At 68.0% G+C, this 16331-nt stretch overlaps 1 protein-coding gene across 1 annotated transcript; it reads left to right on the top strand.

Moving 5' to 3' along the window:
- Positions 1 to 5974: 5974 nt before the first annotated feature.
- On the top strand, positions 5975 to 15394 carry ZNF316 (zinc finger protein 316). Its single transcript, XM_045576435.1, has 6 exons — positions 5975 to 6104; positions 8366 to 8684; positions 8946 to 9058; positions 9779 to 9905; positions 10331 to 10444; positions 12997 to 15394. The coding sequence occupies exons 2-6, from the start codon at positions 8393 to 8395 to the stop codon at positions 15276 to 15278; spliced, it is 2928 nt and encodes a 975-aa protein (XP_045432391.1). The 5' UTR covers positions 5975 to 6104; positions 8366 to 8392; the 3' UTR covers positions 15279 to 15394.
- Positions 15395 to 16331: the final 937 nt, after the last annotated feature.

Raw genomic sequence — 16331 nt, 5'->3', positions numbered from 1 at the left:
GCCTCTGAATTTTGCAGAACGTTTCCTGGTTGCCCTAGACTCGTGGTTGGCAAACCATGGCTTGCGAGCCGCGGTTTGTCGCTCTGTTGACTAATGAGTTGGCCGACCACTGGGATAGGCGCTTACCGTATTCACAAGCAACAACAACAGCCTGTCATTATTGGCAGTGATCGGCAAACTCATTAGTCAACAGAGCGCCAAACCGCGGCTCGAGAGCTGCATATGGCTCTCAAGCCGCAGTTTGCCGACCACTGGGTTAGACTGAAGGCACTTGTCTCCAGGTGCATCCCAGTGCTCCTCACCCAGCCCCTTCCTTCCAGCTGGGCCCTGGGCTGGGGGTGGGCTTCCCCCGTGAAACCCCCGGGGGAGAGCCTGGGCGGCGGGAGGGCTGGGGCGGCGGCGGGGGGAGGGCCGGGGCAGGGGGAGGGCCCGGGCAGGGGGAGGGCCGGCGGGGGGAGGGCCGGGGCAGCGGCGGGGGGGGGGGGGGGGAGCTGGGGCGGCGGCAGGGGGAGGGCAGAGGCAGGGGGAGGGCCGGGGCAGGGGGAGGGCCGGGGCGGCGGCGGGGGGAGGGCCAGGGCAGGGGGAGGGCCGGGTCGGTCGGCGGTAGGGCCGGGGCAGGGGGAGGCGCTTGAGGAGGCACGTTGGCGTCTCCTGAGGACAGACCTTGGCTCAGTCCCTCCCAGGTGATCGTCTCCCTGTCGCTGTTACATGTGTGTGAGCCGTCGGGGAGGCGTGCTCACCTGCAGCGTCCTGCACCCCGTTTCAGCGCTGCCCGCCGTGGCGCATGTGGGGGGGAGGGTGCTGTCAGCCCCCACCATCGTCGTCGAGACGCCCGGTCTGTGTCAGCCTTCCTGTGCTCACCAGCCAGGACTCGGGACCGAGGCCTCCGGTGTGTGTGGGACTCAAATCCAGGACTGTCGGAGGCGCCTCCCTCTGCCCCGCCACCTGGGGGTGAGCCTGCCTGGCGGGCTGGCCCGCTGCTGGACAGAGCTCACCCCAGGTGGCTCTCAGACGTCTCCTCCTACAGGAAGCCCTCCTAGGCTTTCCAACGGGTGGGGGGCTGGCAGGGAGCCTGGCACAGAGGGGTGGTGACTGGTGCCCAGTCCCCATGTGCCCAGCGTGGGGAGCGGGCAGGGCGCCGTCATGAGGAGGCCCATCCAGCCAGGCGGGGCAGTGGTGAGAGCACTGTGTTCCCTCCCGACCTGGTGCCGTCGGGGCCAGAGACCTCTGGATAGAAGCGGGCCCGGTTCTGAGTCCGGCAAGGCCAGGTGGGGCTTACGCGGAGGAGCAGGGGTGGGGGGAGCCGGTGGGTGAATTCCTAAGGGGGAGATGCACAGCCGTCGGGGTTCTGGTGGAGCAGACCTGGTGGGATTCTTGCTGGAGGCAGGTGGGGGACGGGCGGGTAAGCAGGCACCCATCTGGGGGACACCGGGGTGAGCACTGTGGTTAAGTATGAAAGGCAATCAGATATCCGGGTGGGGAATCTGGCCGGACTGACCTGACAGGATTTTTGGTAAAACTGGGTGATGGCAGGCAGACACGGAAGCCCAAAAGGGGGACCTCAGTGCGATGAGGCGCAGACTTAAAGTTTGGTCAAGTCGAGATCTGTCACACACACACACACACACACACACAAGTATGCACGCACCATCCCTCCTCTGCCTGCCGTCCGGGCCCTGCCCCTGATTGCTTCTCTCTGCTTCATCGTAGGGGCCTGGACTTGACCCTCGTCTCTGTTTGCTGGACACTCCTGTCTTCTCCGCCTGCACCTCCTTTCTGCCCTCTGGCCCCCCAGCCTGGCCCTGTCCCTGCCCCCGGTGGCCTTGCTCCCAGCCTGCGCTGCACGCCTGCAGGAAGCTAGGACACACCCCAGGTCTGGGCAGGTCTGAGCCCTGAGAGGGGTGGGCAGGAGGCGCTGTCTCTGGAAGGGAGCCAAGCAGCGCCCTTCACCATGGGTCAAGGTTCACAGAACCAGGTTGATCAGGTTCCCCCAGACAGTTCCCACGCCCACAGCTTCACCCTGTCCCCTTGTGATACAGACGGGATGTCTGTCTACCTCAAATGCGCATGCTGAAATCCTGACCCTCAATGTGCGGGCATTAGGAGGCGGGGCCTGTGGAAGGTGATTAATAAGCCATGAGAGTGGAGCCCCCTGGATGGGATTAGCGCCCTCCCAAAAGCACGTTGTCCTTTCCTCCTTGGAGGGAGGGACACCGCGAGGTCCAGCTGGGAACGGAACATGGTCCTCCCGACACCCAGCCCGCCTGCACCTTGGCCTGTGCTTCCCGGACTCCAGAGCCGCGAACGAGAAATGTTTGTAGTTCCAGCCGCCCGCCCACGGTGTCTGTGTTACCGCAGCCCGAATGGTGACACCTGGTCGTCTGGAAACCACGTCTCTTTCCAGCTGGGCCTCCTCGGCCGCCTTTGGACAGCTCCCTGCCCTTCACCTGGACCCTGGCCATCGTGGGAGACCACAACCCAACCCCAACGCCCTGCCTGATGCCTTCAGGGGCTGGTTGTTGACAAGAGGTCCCTCCAAGGTGTGAGGCTCCCCCATGGGAAGGCCTGGCCCCTCAGACTTGCCCCCAACACCCCTCCTCCAGGCTCCCGCCCAGGCCAGGCTGCCCCGCCCCTCTGCGAGCCAGGTTCCCTCTCTCAGGCTGGGCTGCAGTGTCACTCACCTGCTTCACTCGGCCCCTGCCCAGGCTCAGTGTGTACCCCACTGCCCCCCCACCCCCCAGGGAAGAGAGCTGCTGGCTAACAGGTCAGACGCTGGCGGGCCCACAGTGGGTCTGTTCTTGTTCTTGCTGCTTCCTTCTCTCGTGGGGCACACAGGCCCCCAGCAGGCCCTGCCCGGGGTCACAATGCCAGCCACCTCTCTCTGCTGTCCTTCATGGGCAGCTGGGTGGAGGGCGGACCCCCGATCCTCGTTCAGCCCCCTCCTCGGCACCTCACGGGGGCAGAGGCTCAGCGGGCCCGGGCCCCTTCCTATACGCTCTTGTCTTCAGCTCACCGGCTGCCCCTCGAAGGGCAGGCAGTTGGCAGGACGGGCACATCTAGCCCATTGTGTCCACGAGTGGCACCAGCCCGGCCGGCGTGGCTCCATGGTTGAGCGCTGACCTATGGACCAGGAAGTCACAGTTCAGTTCCCAGTCAGGGCACATGCCCGGTTGCAGTCTCCATTCCTAGTGCTGGGAGAGCAGGGGCAGCCGCTCCATGATTCTCTGTCATCATGGATGTTTCTCTCTCTCCCTCTCCCTTCCTCTCTGAAATCAATAAAAACGTTATTTTTAAAAATGGCAGCAGATCCTTTCCCGATTCCCAATGGTCCAAATCACAGAAATGCCCTTGGTTTCATTCATGCTTGTATGGAGGAGCTCTCGTCACTGCCAGCACGACTGTCACTGCGTTCTGACGGGCCCGGGGGCTGACCTGTGTCTCCTGGGGGTGGGCTTGGCGCCATGGCTGAGTCTGGGCTCCTGTGTCCGGTCCCCCCGGCCTGTCCTGGGAATGCGGCGAGCCCCACAGGCCTTCATTTTGTTCTGGCCGGTCCCCACTGTGCTGACCCCCGCCCCCCATCCTCTTTCCTGCCTCCATCCACAACCCCCTGCCCCCAGTGGGTTCTCCCAGCCTTGGGACATGACTCCCCAGGCCTGGTGGCCCCGGGTCCAGCTGCCAGCCTCCATCCCTGGGGGGTGTGGGGAGAGGACCCGGATGTAGGATAGTTGACATGAGGGTGTGGGCCCAGCGCCCCAGGAGGCCTGAGATGCACCTGGACCAGGAGGCTCTGGGGCAGGGAGATGGGCCACTGGGGGGCTGGGATGGGGAGGAGGGGGAGCGTCGCAGGGAGGGGGCATCGGGCGGATAAAACAAACGCTAACATCTCCACTCCCGCCCCAGAGCCCTCCGCCGCCCTGTCCGCACGGACCTGGGTCACCCCGCATCTCCGAGGTCTCCCTCTTGACCTGTCCCCCGATACCAACCCAAGACCAGGTTCCAGGGGGTGAAGGCTGCCGCCTCTCCCCACACCACAGCCCGCCTCCAGCAGTCCCTCGGCCGGCAGCCCCTCTGAATTCAGAGGCCGCCACCGAGGCACCGAGACTGCTGCCCGGCCCCCCTTTCCTCTCCTGAGAGGCCCCTCTCACCACCCAGGAGCCTCTCCCTCCTCCTGCCCGTGGCAGGCAGAGCCCCCAGCTTGGCCGGCCAGGACACCGAGCCAGGCAGCCCCAGGAGGAACTCCCAGGCCACCACGTCCAGCGTCCCTCCCGCCCACGGCGACACCAGGGGCAGGCGGGCTCGGGGAGAACAGGGGGCAAGGCCGCCCTCTGCCCCGTGGGGGGGAGGCCTGAGCCACTGCTTATTTTAGCCTCAAAATGGAATTCACTCCCAACCCCTGCTTTCAGGCCCGCCTCCCCCAGACCTGGATGGAGACCCAGGGCTGGCAGGGTGCCACCCGGAAGTGGCCCAGGCCCTGCCATGGCTGTCCCTCTGCAGGCCTCTGACCGGTGCCCTCCACCTGGGGGCGCTCTGCAGGCAGAGCTTAGGAATTTCCAATCATTTCATGAGAGACCCTCCATTTTTAAGTGTTAATTAGTTTTAAAACATTTTATTTATTTACTTATTTTTATGTATCTTATTGATTTTTTTTACAGAGAGAAAAGGAGAGGGACAGAGCTAGAAACATCGATGAGAGAGAAACCAACCAGCTGCCTCCTGTGCACCCTCCACTGGAGATGTGCCTACAGCCAAGGAACATGCCCTTGACCAGAATTGAACCCGGGACCCTTCAGTCCGCAGGCCACCGCTCTAACCACTGCACCACACCGTCTTCGGCGGTTTTTAAACATTAAAAGCACCGGGAGCCAATCACTGTGAGGAGCGAGGCTGGACGGAGGGCCCTGGCTCTGGGTCGGGGAAGAGGAGGCTCCGTGGGGGCTGCACCCCTCGCGGGGAGCAGGGGGGCCGGTGGCTGCGGCTCTGGAAGGAGCCCCCCCAGAGCAGAGAGCGCCCCCCCCCCCGCCCCACAGGAACGGGAGGCCGCCTGGGGGGGCCCACGCGGCTCCCCGGGGCGCCGTGGTCTCTGTGGGTGCCGGGCCCCCCACCAGCCTGCAGCTGCCTCGGGGGTGAGGCCGGGGCGGCCAGCCGAGTCCACCTGCCTCCATCCCGGCGCCCGGGCCGCACCGGCCCGCACCGCCCACAGAACCCCCCTCCCCGAGGCGGGCCTCCCCGTGGTGCTGACCGGGCCCTGCCCGACCACGGGGCCGCTGCCGCCCCGAGGGACCCCCCCCGCCCCGAAGGACCCCCCCCCGCCCCGAGGGACCACCCCCCCGCACCAAGGGACCCCCCTCCGCCCCGAGGGACCCCCCCTTCCGCCCCGAGGGACCCCCCTCAGCCCGAGGGACCCCCTCCGCCCCGAAGGACCCCCTCCGCCCCGAGGGACCCCCGCCCTGAGGGACCCCCGCCCTGCAGGCACCCCGCCCCGCCCTGGCCCCGGGGGCGGCGGTGAGCCGTGGGCACCGTCCACCCGCTCCTGTCCATGGGGCTTCGCCAGCGAGGGGCGCCCGCCACGGCCACGGCCACGGCCACGCCAGGCTGCGGGCCCGCGGGGGCGGGAGGCGCCCCCACAGCCCGGCCCCTCCGGGCACGGTCGTGAGGGGTGCGGGCCTGGGGGCCCCGGAGCGGCCGGCATTCCCGGGGCCCAGGCCTGGCTGGAGGGGTGGGCGCGCTGAGCCGCGGGCCCGCGGGTGGATGCCAGGCTGGGCCGAGGTCCCGGGACCGGTGGGGCTCCGAGGCCTGCGGGGGCCGGGGCTCGGGGTGGGTGCGGGTCCGTGCGGGATGGCGGGCGGGGGCTCGCGGGCTCCCGGCGGGTCCAGGCTGAGGCCTCGCCGCCCCGGGGGCGCTTCCTCCGGCCCCGCACACGCCCCCTCCGAGCCGCGCTCCGCCCCGCGTGACCGGAAGTTCCCCCCGTGGGCGCGGGCAGGGCGGGGCGGGGCCGAGGCGGCACTTCCGGTGCCCACGCGCCGCCGCCGCCGCGCAGCTCCGGGCCGTCACTTTGTGTAGCGCGGGCGCGGGCCCGGCGGCTGGCGGCGGCGGCCCCCGGCGCGGTGAGTGGGCGGCGGGGCGGCAGGCGCGGGGCGCGGGGCCGGGGCCGGGGCCGGGGCGCGGGGCGGGCGTGGGGCGGGGCGCGGCGGGGAGGCCGTGGCGCTGGGGCCCCGGACCTGGCGGCGGAGGGCGCGCTGGGGTTTGGGGGGCCGCGCCCACCCGCTGGGACCTGCGCGATGGGCAGCTCGGACCCAGGGCCTGTGGGGAGGGCAGCGCGGAGGGGGCGGGCCGGGGGACACGCGACTCGTGGGGGTGATCTCCGCCGTCCGGAGCGGGGGCTGGGCTGTGGCCACCCGGACACGCCCATCCGGGAGGGGCTGTCACCGCCAGGGCCTGGGTGGGAGGACCAGACCCTGAGCCCCTGGAGGAGGGGGCTTGGCTGACCCGGAGCTGCTGGGAGCCCGGCCTGCAATGGAGGCCCCGGGCTGCTGCGCTGAGACAGGCGGCCGCCGGAGTGGGGTGCGGTGGGCTGCCCCTTGGCCGCAGAGGGACCCCATGGGCGGGCAGGGAGGTGTGTGCAGGAGGCTCAGGCCCTGGTGTGTGGGGAGACCTTGGCGGTTGTTTGTTTCAACAAGTGTGGGCAGGTCGGGGGAGTGGCCTGTGTGGTGAGGGAGCCGGATGGTCCATGGATACACCTGCACCCCCAAACCCAGGAGAGTATGGCACCCCAGGCAGTGGGCACCTGGTCGTGGGGAAGGAAGGCTTCCCTGGAGGAGAGAGAAGCTGGGAGGCACCCAGAGGGGGGACCCGGGCACCCACACTCCTCCCCTCCTCCCCGCCTCTCTTTCCACTCTTGGGAGCATTTCTAACAGTTGGAACTTGGTCACTCCTGCTGTCCTGGGGTCCTCCCTGCTCCCCGTGAGGGGCATTTTGTCACCCCAGTTCTGATAGTTGGCAGCACCGTATCCTGGGGTGCAGGGCTCCAGCGGGAGCAAGGCCCCGGGGTGATGGGGTTTGTGGTGAGGCTGCTGCTCCCGGCCCCTGTGGGTGCCCCTGGGCTGGATGTGGGGAGTACCAGAGGGAGTCTGGCGGCTGGCAGCTGGGCAGAGGGGAAGGCGGGGGCAGGTCTGCGGACGGGCCTTGGGGGGCCAGGTGAGTGCAGTGCTCAGGTACCGAGGTCCATCTTCCAGGACGTTCCGTCCTGGATTCTGGTCTGGGCACGTGGGGTGTCTGGCTGTGCGGGGCAATGGTCCCACCTGCAGGGTGGCTGCTGACCTCCGTGCTGCTGGGTCTTTCCCTTCTCTGGTCGCTTCTTGGGAGAAGGGGCTTCGGGCTGAACCCCTGAAGCCAGACCCTCTCTGTGCCTCTGGGGGACCCTCGCCAGCGGCCCGTCTGTTCTGGAGGGGACAGTGTGGCCAGAATGCGGTGTTTGTAAAGTGTCACGTTCACCACGCTGGTGAGACCTCAGAGTCACGTCTTCAGTAAACGTGTGCGCACTCTGCGTCTGGCGCGGGGCCCTCAGCGGTGAGCAGAGGGGACGCTGCCCTCTTCGCGGTGACGGTCCCGGAGGCTGGCAGCGAGCAGGCAGTTCCACACGTGTGCGAACGCCTGGTGCCGTGTGTAAACACGGGCCCGCAGGAAAGGCCAGGCACCGTGTGGGATGGCCTGGGGGCTGCCTCCGGGCCTGGGCCAGGGAGAGGGGGCGGGAGTCCCAGGGAGAGGGGCTGGGGCAGGCGGTGAGCGTGGGTCCCGGTATCCCAGAGCTGGAGCTGCCCTTGGAGTGCCAGTCCCTGGACCCTGGCCCGGCTGAGGCTGAGGCTGTGGGAGTCGGCGCTGGGCGGGCCGGGCAGCAGGCAGCTCTGCCGGGCTTGGCATGTTGGCACGGTGTCCGGGCTCAGCTGAATGTGCGGCCTGAGGTCTGGGTGAGAAGAGCCTCTGAGCCGGAGCGGGCACCGTTGGGAAACGCGCTGGCATTCTCCTGGCCCCAGGCGCTGGCAGGGCTGGTCTGGAGGCGGCTGCAGCGACTCCAGCACCCGCTCCTGCTTTCAGCACCTTCACCCCAGCGGGCTGCGGGGCGGAGGGCGCTGGGGGGAGGCTGGAGCGGGGCCTCCTGGGCGTAGCTCACCTGTGGCCTCGGGCTCAGTGGCGGTGAAGCTGGAAGGGGTTGCCTCGGGCAGGAAGAGCTGAGGGCCGGGCCGGTGGGCCTGGTGCTGGTGAGCTGGCCTGGCCAGGCCTGGGCCTGGCCTTCGCTGTGCGGTGGGGGCAACAGCGCTGGCCCCCCTCCCAGGGCGGCGGGCGGCGCCTCACGCCCTCCTTGTTTCAGGCCGAGCCGAGGCTCCCCCCGGAGAAGATGGCAGCCCTGCACACGGCGCCCGGCTCCCCGGCCGCCCAGCCGGAGCGGGTGGAGGACGGGTCGGAGTGCAGTCCTGAGCAGGAGGAGGAGGAGGAAGAGGAGAGGGGGGAAGAGGAAGGCCAGAACGTGGTGGAGGAGGCGGCAGCCACCAGGCTGCGGGCGGGGCACGGAGAGCCCATGGAGCAGATGGAGGTGGAGGAGGAGGAGGCGGAGGACTGGAGTCCGGCTCTGGGGACCCAGGCGCGTCTGAGCCGTGGTGGTGCCACCTCCCCAGTTCTTCAGGAGCAGGGTAGGAGAAGGGAGCCGGCCCTTGGGAGGAAGGAGGGGAGGAGGGTGGGAGGGTGGGGTGGGAAGAAGGAAGAAAGGTGGGAGAGAGGGTGTGCGGCCCTTTAGGCTGCAGCTGCAGCTGCAGGGGGAGGGGGGTGTCAGGGCCCAGGCTTTGAAACGGGTGCAGCCAGGAGCTCCTGCCCCTCTTGCTGGATGGGCAGAGGTGGCCAGGACGGTGAAGCCCCTGCTAAAGGCAGCGCCACCTAGCAGACTTCTCCCCCAGTTCTGCAGGCCTCCGAGGTTCCAGCCGTGCTTGGGGAGGAGGACCTGGAGGAAGAGGAGGAGGAGGAGGAAGAGGAGGACGAGGAGGGGGATTTCCTGACAGCTGGGTCTCAGGTGAGCCGCCCTCTCTGGAGTCAGTAGGCAGGCAGGGTTTCCTTGGGGGCTGGCCCGGCTGCCTGGAGACCCCCATGGCAGGGGCACTGTGGCCTTCGGCTGAGCCCAGCTGAGCGGGGACATGGCCGTGGACTGTGCCAGGCACCAGAGCCCCCCGGGATGCGATTCCACTTCCTGGGCTGACCCTTCCCGGCCTTGGGAATGTCCTGTGGGTGCCGCCCACCGCCCACTCCCCTGAGCCGTGCAGCTCCTCGGAGGCCTTCCCCGGAGTGCCCGTCACTGGCCCGGGCTCCGATTCCCTGCTGAGCCTGTGAGACCAGGCTCCTGTGCCCACCGTCCCCCCGGGCACTGGCCTTCGCGTTGCTGACGTGACCACTGGCTTGAGCCAAACCGTGAAGCAGGAGGGGACGAGGCGGCCACAGCATAGCCGTGAGGGCCTGGCTTTGTGGTCCTCTGACCTCTGAATGCTGGCTCTGCCCCGGGCGCACTGGGTGTTCCCCTCTGAGTCCGGCCCCTCATCTCTCAGTGGAAACCCTGCCTCGGAGGGCCATGCCCGGCCAGGAAGCGGGTGCTGTGAGGCTGTGGGCTGCGGGTGATGGGCTTGGGCCCTGTCCCCTGGCTCCCTGTCTCGGCCCGGTCATCCTGTTGGGGGCACCTTCCATCGCCCTGGACCTGCCCTCTCCCGGGCAGTGTGGAGCAGTGACCGGCGCTCTGTTCCAGGGGCTGGTGACCTTTGAGGACGTGGCCGTATACTTCTCGCTGGAGGAGTGGGAGAGGCTGGCGGCCGCGCAGCGGGCCCTGTACAGGGAGGTCATGCAGGAGAACTACGGCATCCTGGCGTCCCTGGGTAAGCGGGCCTCTGCCCCAGAGGCAGCTGCTGCCAGGGCTGCTGGGGGCTTCGCTGTCTGGAGTGGCGAGGGCTTGGAGAGGGTGTGCTGGTGCCCAGGGGAGCCCCACAGACAGCCCTGCTCCTGGGTGGGGCCCCAGTGTCGCCCAGCAGTGCCAGGAGCCAGGCAGGCATGTTCTGGAGATGAGGAATGAGCATCTGCAGGTGTGCGTGTGTGTGTGTGTGGGGGGGGGGGGTGCAGGAGAGCTGGGGTACCGGGCAAGGCTCGAGAGGGAAAGGTGGGGTTCTCGGAGCAGGGCAGGGAGGTGGCGGCTGGTCCGAGGAGGAGTAAGAGGAGAGAGGAGCTGAGGACTGGAGTGACAGTGCTGTGTGGTGTGAGGGTGGCCTGCAGGCACAGCCACAGCCTCTGGCTCTCTCCATGCCAGGGTACCCCATCCCCAAGCCGGATCTGATCTTCCGGCTGGAACAAGGAGAGGAGCCTTGGGTCCCAGACAGCCCCCGGCCTGAGGAGGGAGACATCGTCACTGGCGTCTACACAGGTGAGCCTGAGGCAGAGCCTGGTGGGGTGTCTGCCAACACCAGGGAGCGTTGGCCTCCTCCTTGGCCTGGCGCTGGTGGTCTGAGCAGAGGGTGGGCTGTGCAGATAGCTGGCTGCTCTTGGTCTCTGTCTGTGGAGAGCTGAGGGCTAGGAGGTCGCTGGAGAACGTAGTTTCTTTTAGGCGGCCTTACACGTGACCCCTGTCCTGGCCTTGGAGTTTCTGGGTATGTCTTGTTTTGTTTTGTTCTGTTTTTTTTTTTTTTTTTTTTAATATATTTTATTGATTTTTTACAGAGAGGAAGGGAGAGAGACAGAGAGCTAGAAACGTCAATGAGAGAGAAACATCGACCAGCTGCCTCCTGCACACCCCCTACTGGGGATGTGCCCGCAACTCGAGTACATGCCCTTGACCGGAATCGAACCTGGGACCCTTCAGTCCTCAGACCGACGCTCCACCACTGAGCCAAACCGGTTTCGGCTGTTTTGTTCTGTTTTGTTTGTAAACGAGGGCCAGTTGTGAAGTGCCCGGCTCAGAGCGGCTTCAGGTGCAGAGTGACTGTGGCTACTGGCACTGCCCGAGCCGCCTGTGGCTTCTCCATCCGTCTGGCATCTCTGAACAGCGGGTCCCTCTGAGCCTTCCCTCCTCACCCCGGAGGCCCAAGGACAGCCTCTGGCTGGGCGGGCAGCCCCAGCCTCCGGAGGAGACTTGGAGAGATTCTTGCAGGAAGCTCAGCGGACAGATGTCTCTGGGGACCTGGGACCTGGCTCCGGCTCCGGCCCCGGCCCCCCTCTGTCCGAGCCTCACTGTGCCCGTCTGGAGAGGAGAGAACGTGAACTCAATCTAGCGTCCACCCTGACGCTGTGGGACTGTTGGTTCTGGGCGGTGTCTCACGGAGGCCTGATCCTCGGTGTTTCAGAAGGCTCGGGGGAGTGGGGGGGGAGCGGAATGTGGGGGGGCGGGGGGTGGGGGGGAGGGGTGGTGCGCAGGAGGTGCGCTGGGCTCTGGGCCGGAGTCACGCCAGTCTGCTGAGGGTCACTGATGTCTCATGCCAGTCAGGTGCCTGGATAGACCCATAGATGTGTTTTAATATATTTTATTGATTTTTTACAGAGAGGAAGAGAGAGGGATAGAAAGTTAGAAACATCGATGAGAGAGAATCATCGATCAGCTGCCTCTTGCACACCCCCTACTGGGGATGTGCCCGCAACCAAGGTAAATGCCCTTGACCGGAATCGAACCCAGTACCTTTCAGTCCGCAGGCTGACACTCTATCCACTGAGCCAAACCGGTTTCAGCCCATAGATGTGTTTTAAAGTAAAAAATACAAGCACATACGGTGCTCTGCCTACACATGTGTTCCTCAGAGTATTTCCTGATGCTTCTTATGCCCAGACCAGCCGTGTGACACAGCGGATGTGGGCTTTCTGCCCAGGAGCCCATGCCCAGGGCCCTCCTGGGATCTTTTCCCGACTTCAGCCCAACACAGGGCCCCTGTCTCCAGAATGAGACAGGGTAGTGTGACTGTCCCAGAGGGTCCCAGAGGGACCTGTGTCCCAGCTACAAGCAGATCTCAGGAGCAGCCCCCCAACGCCTGGTCCAGGGGCCACAGGATCTGTGTGTGCCCATTCTCCGTGGTTCGAGGAGGGTCCTGCTGTGTAGCCATGATGTGCCCTGAACCCGGCTTGGGGCCTAGGAATACCCCCCCCCCCCCCCAGCCATCCGCAGAGTCTGAGGTGTAGGATCCAAGCATAGTGTTAAATGCTCTGCAGGGTGAGTTAATGGCAGCCTGCCTGCTAAACTGCGCCCCCCCCCTTTGCGCAGCCGACCCCTTCGAGGACTGCCGGGTCTGGCAGGACCGCTGCTGACTGCTCTAGCCCAGCACGTTCTGGGTTTCTAGAGGGAGCTTGCAGAACACAGACTTTTCCTCTTGACCAGCTGGGGCACAGTAAAGTCTGGTTCTGGCCAGACTCCCACAGGTGGCTGCAGTGGGGTGCACGCCCAGCGGACACAGCATGACGTGTGCAGAAGCAGGTGCTCTGTACAGCCGGGGCGGGCTCCCTGTTCCCTGTGCCGTGCTGGCTCCATAAACACGAGGTCCCTCCAATGCCACCGGTCTACCAGCACCCCCTTATAAACTGGGAGCCCACACCTGCCCCAGGTCTATGCTCTGGCTGAGGGGAGAGGTCGGCCTGGGGCGGAAAGGGGGGCGAGGACAGAACAGCAGGAACTTGTCTGTGACGGGAAGCAGCCTGCAGCTCAGTGTCAACTAAGGAAGGACCGTTTCCCAAAGGCACAGGCCCGCTGGGAACCCTGGGCTGTGCCGCACAGCTGGTGGGCCTTCTGGGGTGCATGCAGAGAGCCCCAGCTCTCCTTGGCCCAGGACAAACTTCCTGGTTCTGCTGGATGTGGGGGAGACCCCTGGTTGCTGGCCAGCCTCAGGCTGGAGAGGAGCCCGGAGAGGGAGGGAGGGAGAGAGGGAGGGAGGGTGAACAGAGCCCACCGGGTCCTGTCCGGCTCCCCCCAGCTCTCCTGCCTTCCCCTGTTGCCCGCAGGAGCCTGGTTCTGGACCGACGACCTGGATGACCACGAGGAGGACGACGAGGACTTCCTGGCAGAGGTGGCGGAGGAGGAGAGCGAGCCCCCCGGGCTGTGGTCGGCGGCCTATGGCGTGGGGGACGTGCACGGGACGTGGGGCCCAGATGACTCGGATTCGGGGCAGACTCCGGAGGGCTGGGGGCTCGACCCCCGGGGCCTCGGGGCCCTGGCCGAGGGGTCGGAGGCGAAGCCCTTCCTGCCGGGCCAGGAGCCCGGCGTGAGCCTGCTGGCGCCTTGGGCGTTCCCGGCAGACGCGGCCGACCAGGCGGGGCGGCCCGAGACCACGTGCGACGTGTGCGGCAAGGTGTTCCCGCACCGGTCCCGCCTGGCCAAGCACCAGCGCTACCACGCGGCCGTCAAGCCCTTCGGCTGCGACGAATGCGGCAAGGGCTTCGTGTACCGCTCGCACCTGGCCATCCACCAGCGCACGCACACGGGCGAGAAGCCCTTCCCGTGCCCCGACTGCGGCAAGCGCTTCGTCTACAAGTCGCACCTGGTCACGCACCGGCGCATCCACACGGGCGAGCGGCCCTACCGCTGCGCCTTCTGCGGGGCGGGCTTCGGCCGCCGCTCCTACCTGGTCACGCACCAGCGCACGCACACGGGCGAGCGGCCCTACCCGTGCCCGCACTGCGGCCGCAGCTTCAGCCAGAGCTCGGCGCTGGCGCGGCACCAGGCGGTGCACACAGCCGACCGGCCGCACTGCTGCCCCGACTGCGGCCAGGCCTTCCGCCTGCGCGCCGACTTCCAGCGCCACCGGCGCGGCGGCGGCTGCTCCGAGCCCGGCGGCGACGGCCCCCGGCGGGAGCCCGGTGACACGGCGTCGGCCGCGGGGCCAGAGGAGGTCGAGGGACCCGATGCCGGGGAGGCGGAGGCGCAGGCAGAGGCGAGAGACGCGGCTGAGGCTGCCCCGGAGGCGCCCGCCCCCCAGAGCGAGGACCCCAGGCCGGCCCGGCGCCCCCCGGAGCTGGGCAACGGCCTGGGCGAGGGCGAAGGCTCCTCGCCGCACCCGCTGGGCTTCCCCTTTCCCGTTCACCCTAAGTCCTGGATCCATCCGGACGGCTTCCCCATGCTGGGCCTCCCCGCCTTCAGGGAGCGGCTGCCGGCCGAGGGGCGCCCCCGGTCCGGCCCGCTGGGGGCCCGGCTCTCCCTGGCGGAGGGCGCCGGGCTGGCCAGCGACCCCTTCCGCGCGGGCGGCGGGCCCGCGGGCGGCGGCGCGGGGCTGCGCGCGTTCGGGCCGGGCGCGGGGGCGCTGCTGGCCGAGCCGGCGCCCGCCGCGCTGCCCGAGGAGGAGAGCCCGTGGATCTGCTCCGACTGCGGCAAGACGTTCGGGCGCCGCGCGGCGCTGGCCAAGCACCAGCGCTACCACGCGGGCGAGCGGCCGCACCGCTGCGCCGACTGCGGCAAGAGCTTCGTGTACGGCTCGCACCTGGCGCGCCACCGGCGCACGCACACGGGCGAGCGGCCCTTCCCGTGCCCCGAGTGCGGCGCCCGCTTCGCCCGCGGCTCGCACCTGGCGGCGCACGTGCGCGGCCACACGGGCGAGAAGCCCTTCGTGTGCGCCGTGTGCGGCGCGGGCTTCAGCCGCCGGGCGCACCTCACGGCGCACGGGCGCGCGCACACCGGGGAGCGGCCCTACGCGTGCGGCGAGTGCGGCCGCCGCTTCGGGCAGAGCGCGGCGCTGACGCGGCACCAGTGGGCGCACGCCGAGGAGAAGCCGCACCGCTGCCCGGACTGCGGCAAGGGCTTCGGCCACAGCTCGGACTTCAAGCGGCACCGGCGCACGCACACGGGCGAGAAGCCCTTCCGCTGCGCCGACTGCGGCCGCGGCTTCGCGCAGCGCTCCAACCTGGCCAAGCACCGGCGCGGCCACACGGGCGAGCGGCCCTTCCCGTGCCCCGAGTGCGGCAAGCGCTTCTCGCAGCGCTCCGTGCTGGTCACGCACCAGCGCACGCACACGGGCGAGCGGCCCTACGCCTGCGCCTGCTGCGGCCGCCGCTTCTCGCAGAGCTCGCACCTGCTCACGCACATGAAGACGCACCGCAGCGCGGGGGCCGCGCCCGGGCCCGCGCCCAAGGCCAAGGCCGAGGCGCCCGCCAAGGGGCCGCCGGGCGGCGGCGCGGGCGCCCCCGGGGAGCGGGGCGGCGCCCTGCGGGAGTTCGCGGGCGGGACCAGCTTCGGCTCCGAGCCCACGCCGTTCGTGGGGCCCTCGGGCGCCTACCGGGAGGGCGTCCTCTGAGGCCAGAGGCGGTGCGGCCGGCGGCCAGGGTGCCAGCTGCGGCGCCAGCCCCCCCTCTGGCCTCAGCTGAGGGCCCAGTGCTGGTGGGTGCCTTCCTTCAGCCCCCTGCCCGCCAGCCCAGCGTGGGGGAGCGCGCACCCCGCAAAGCCGGGTGCGGTGTCAGGCCTGCTGTTTATTTCACTGGGATCTGACGCAGCCTCAGAACAGGTGGCCGAGGCGCCGTAACGGGTCTTACAGCAGAGGAAGCCCTTTTGGGGGCGGGGGGAAACAAGGCTGCCCCGTGGGTTTGCAGACGGCCCCCCACCCTCGGTGAGGGAGGGCCTGCGCTCAGGAGACGGGGCGGAGCTGCAGCGGGCCAGCTTTGGTTCATTTCCATCTCCCGCAGCACCAAGAAGGAGCCAGAACCCTAATCTGTGGCCCTGGGGCGGCAGGCCCCAGTGAGCTTACAGCCTTATTCTGGGGCCACCCGCTCTGCTTGCCCCACCTGAGCACCGAGGTGGGCCAGGTGCTAGGCCCGCCGGTCGCTTCACTGCCCGCCTTCCTCTGAGTCCGTGGTGCTCACTCCGGCCCTGCGGGGGCACCCAGAGATTGGGGCCTCGGCCCTAGCCTTCACCCCCTCCGACTGCCATCTCCTGGGGTCAGCCCGACGCTCAGAATTAATAACCAGAGTGAAGTGACAGGTCGGTGCCAAGATCATTCCTCAAACCCACAACCAGGGCCCAAGACACCCGCAGGCCGCTTGACCTCCGCTTCTCCCAATTCCACAGGAGAAGCGGACGGTTCCTGCCCAGATCCCCTCACAGCGGCCTTCTGCCCGGTGGGCCTCGGGCACAAACCCCGGGCTGAACAGCAAACCAAGCACCCAACTATGCAAGGCCCACACCTGGCCGCACCCCACTTCCAGCTGGGCCCTCAGGACCCACTGGGCGGCCGGCTGAGGCCCAGCTCGTGAGACCCCTCCCATCCTGAGTGGGACCAGGAAACAGATTTCATCGCAACTGCATTCCCTCTTAGACCTAGTTCCTTCCGTTCTAGTGTAGACATGGCCTTGGA

Source organism: Pipistrellus kuhlii, unplaced genomic scaffold, assembly GCF_014108245.1.
Source record: "Pipistrellus kuhlii isolate mPipKuh1 unplaced genomic scaffold, mPipKuh1.p scaffold_m20_p_8, whole genome shotgun sequence".
Classification (NCBI taxonomy): Eukaryota; Metazoa; Chordata; class Mammalia; order Chiroptera; family Vespertilionidae; genus Pipistrellus; species Pipistrellus kuhlii.
The sequence above is the reverse complement of the archived record's forward strand: the minus strand, read 5'-3'. Positions and strand labels throughout refer to the sequence as shown.

What these genes read in the sequence shown, in the direction of transcription:
- ZNF316 (XM_045576435.1), top strand. Translation starts at nt 8,393, where the DNA reads ATGGCAGCCCTGCACACGGCGCCCGGCTCCCCGGCCGCCCAGCCGGAG. An exon ending in CCCAGTTCTTCAGGAGCAGG is followed by an intron (nt 8,685 to 8,945) that starts GTAGGAGAAGGG and finishes CTTCTCCCCCAG; the next exon opens with TTCTGCAGGCCTCCGAGGTT. An exon ending in CGGCATCCTGGCGTCCCTGG is followed by an intron (nt 9,906 to 10,330) that starts GTAAGCGGGCCT and finishes TCTCCATGCCAG; the next exon opens with GGTACCCCATCCCCAAGCCG.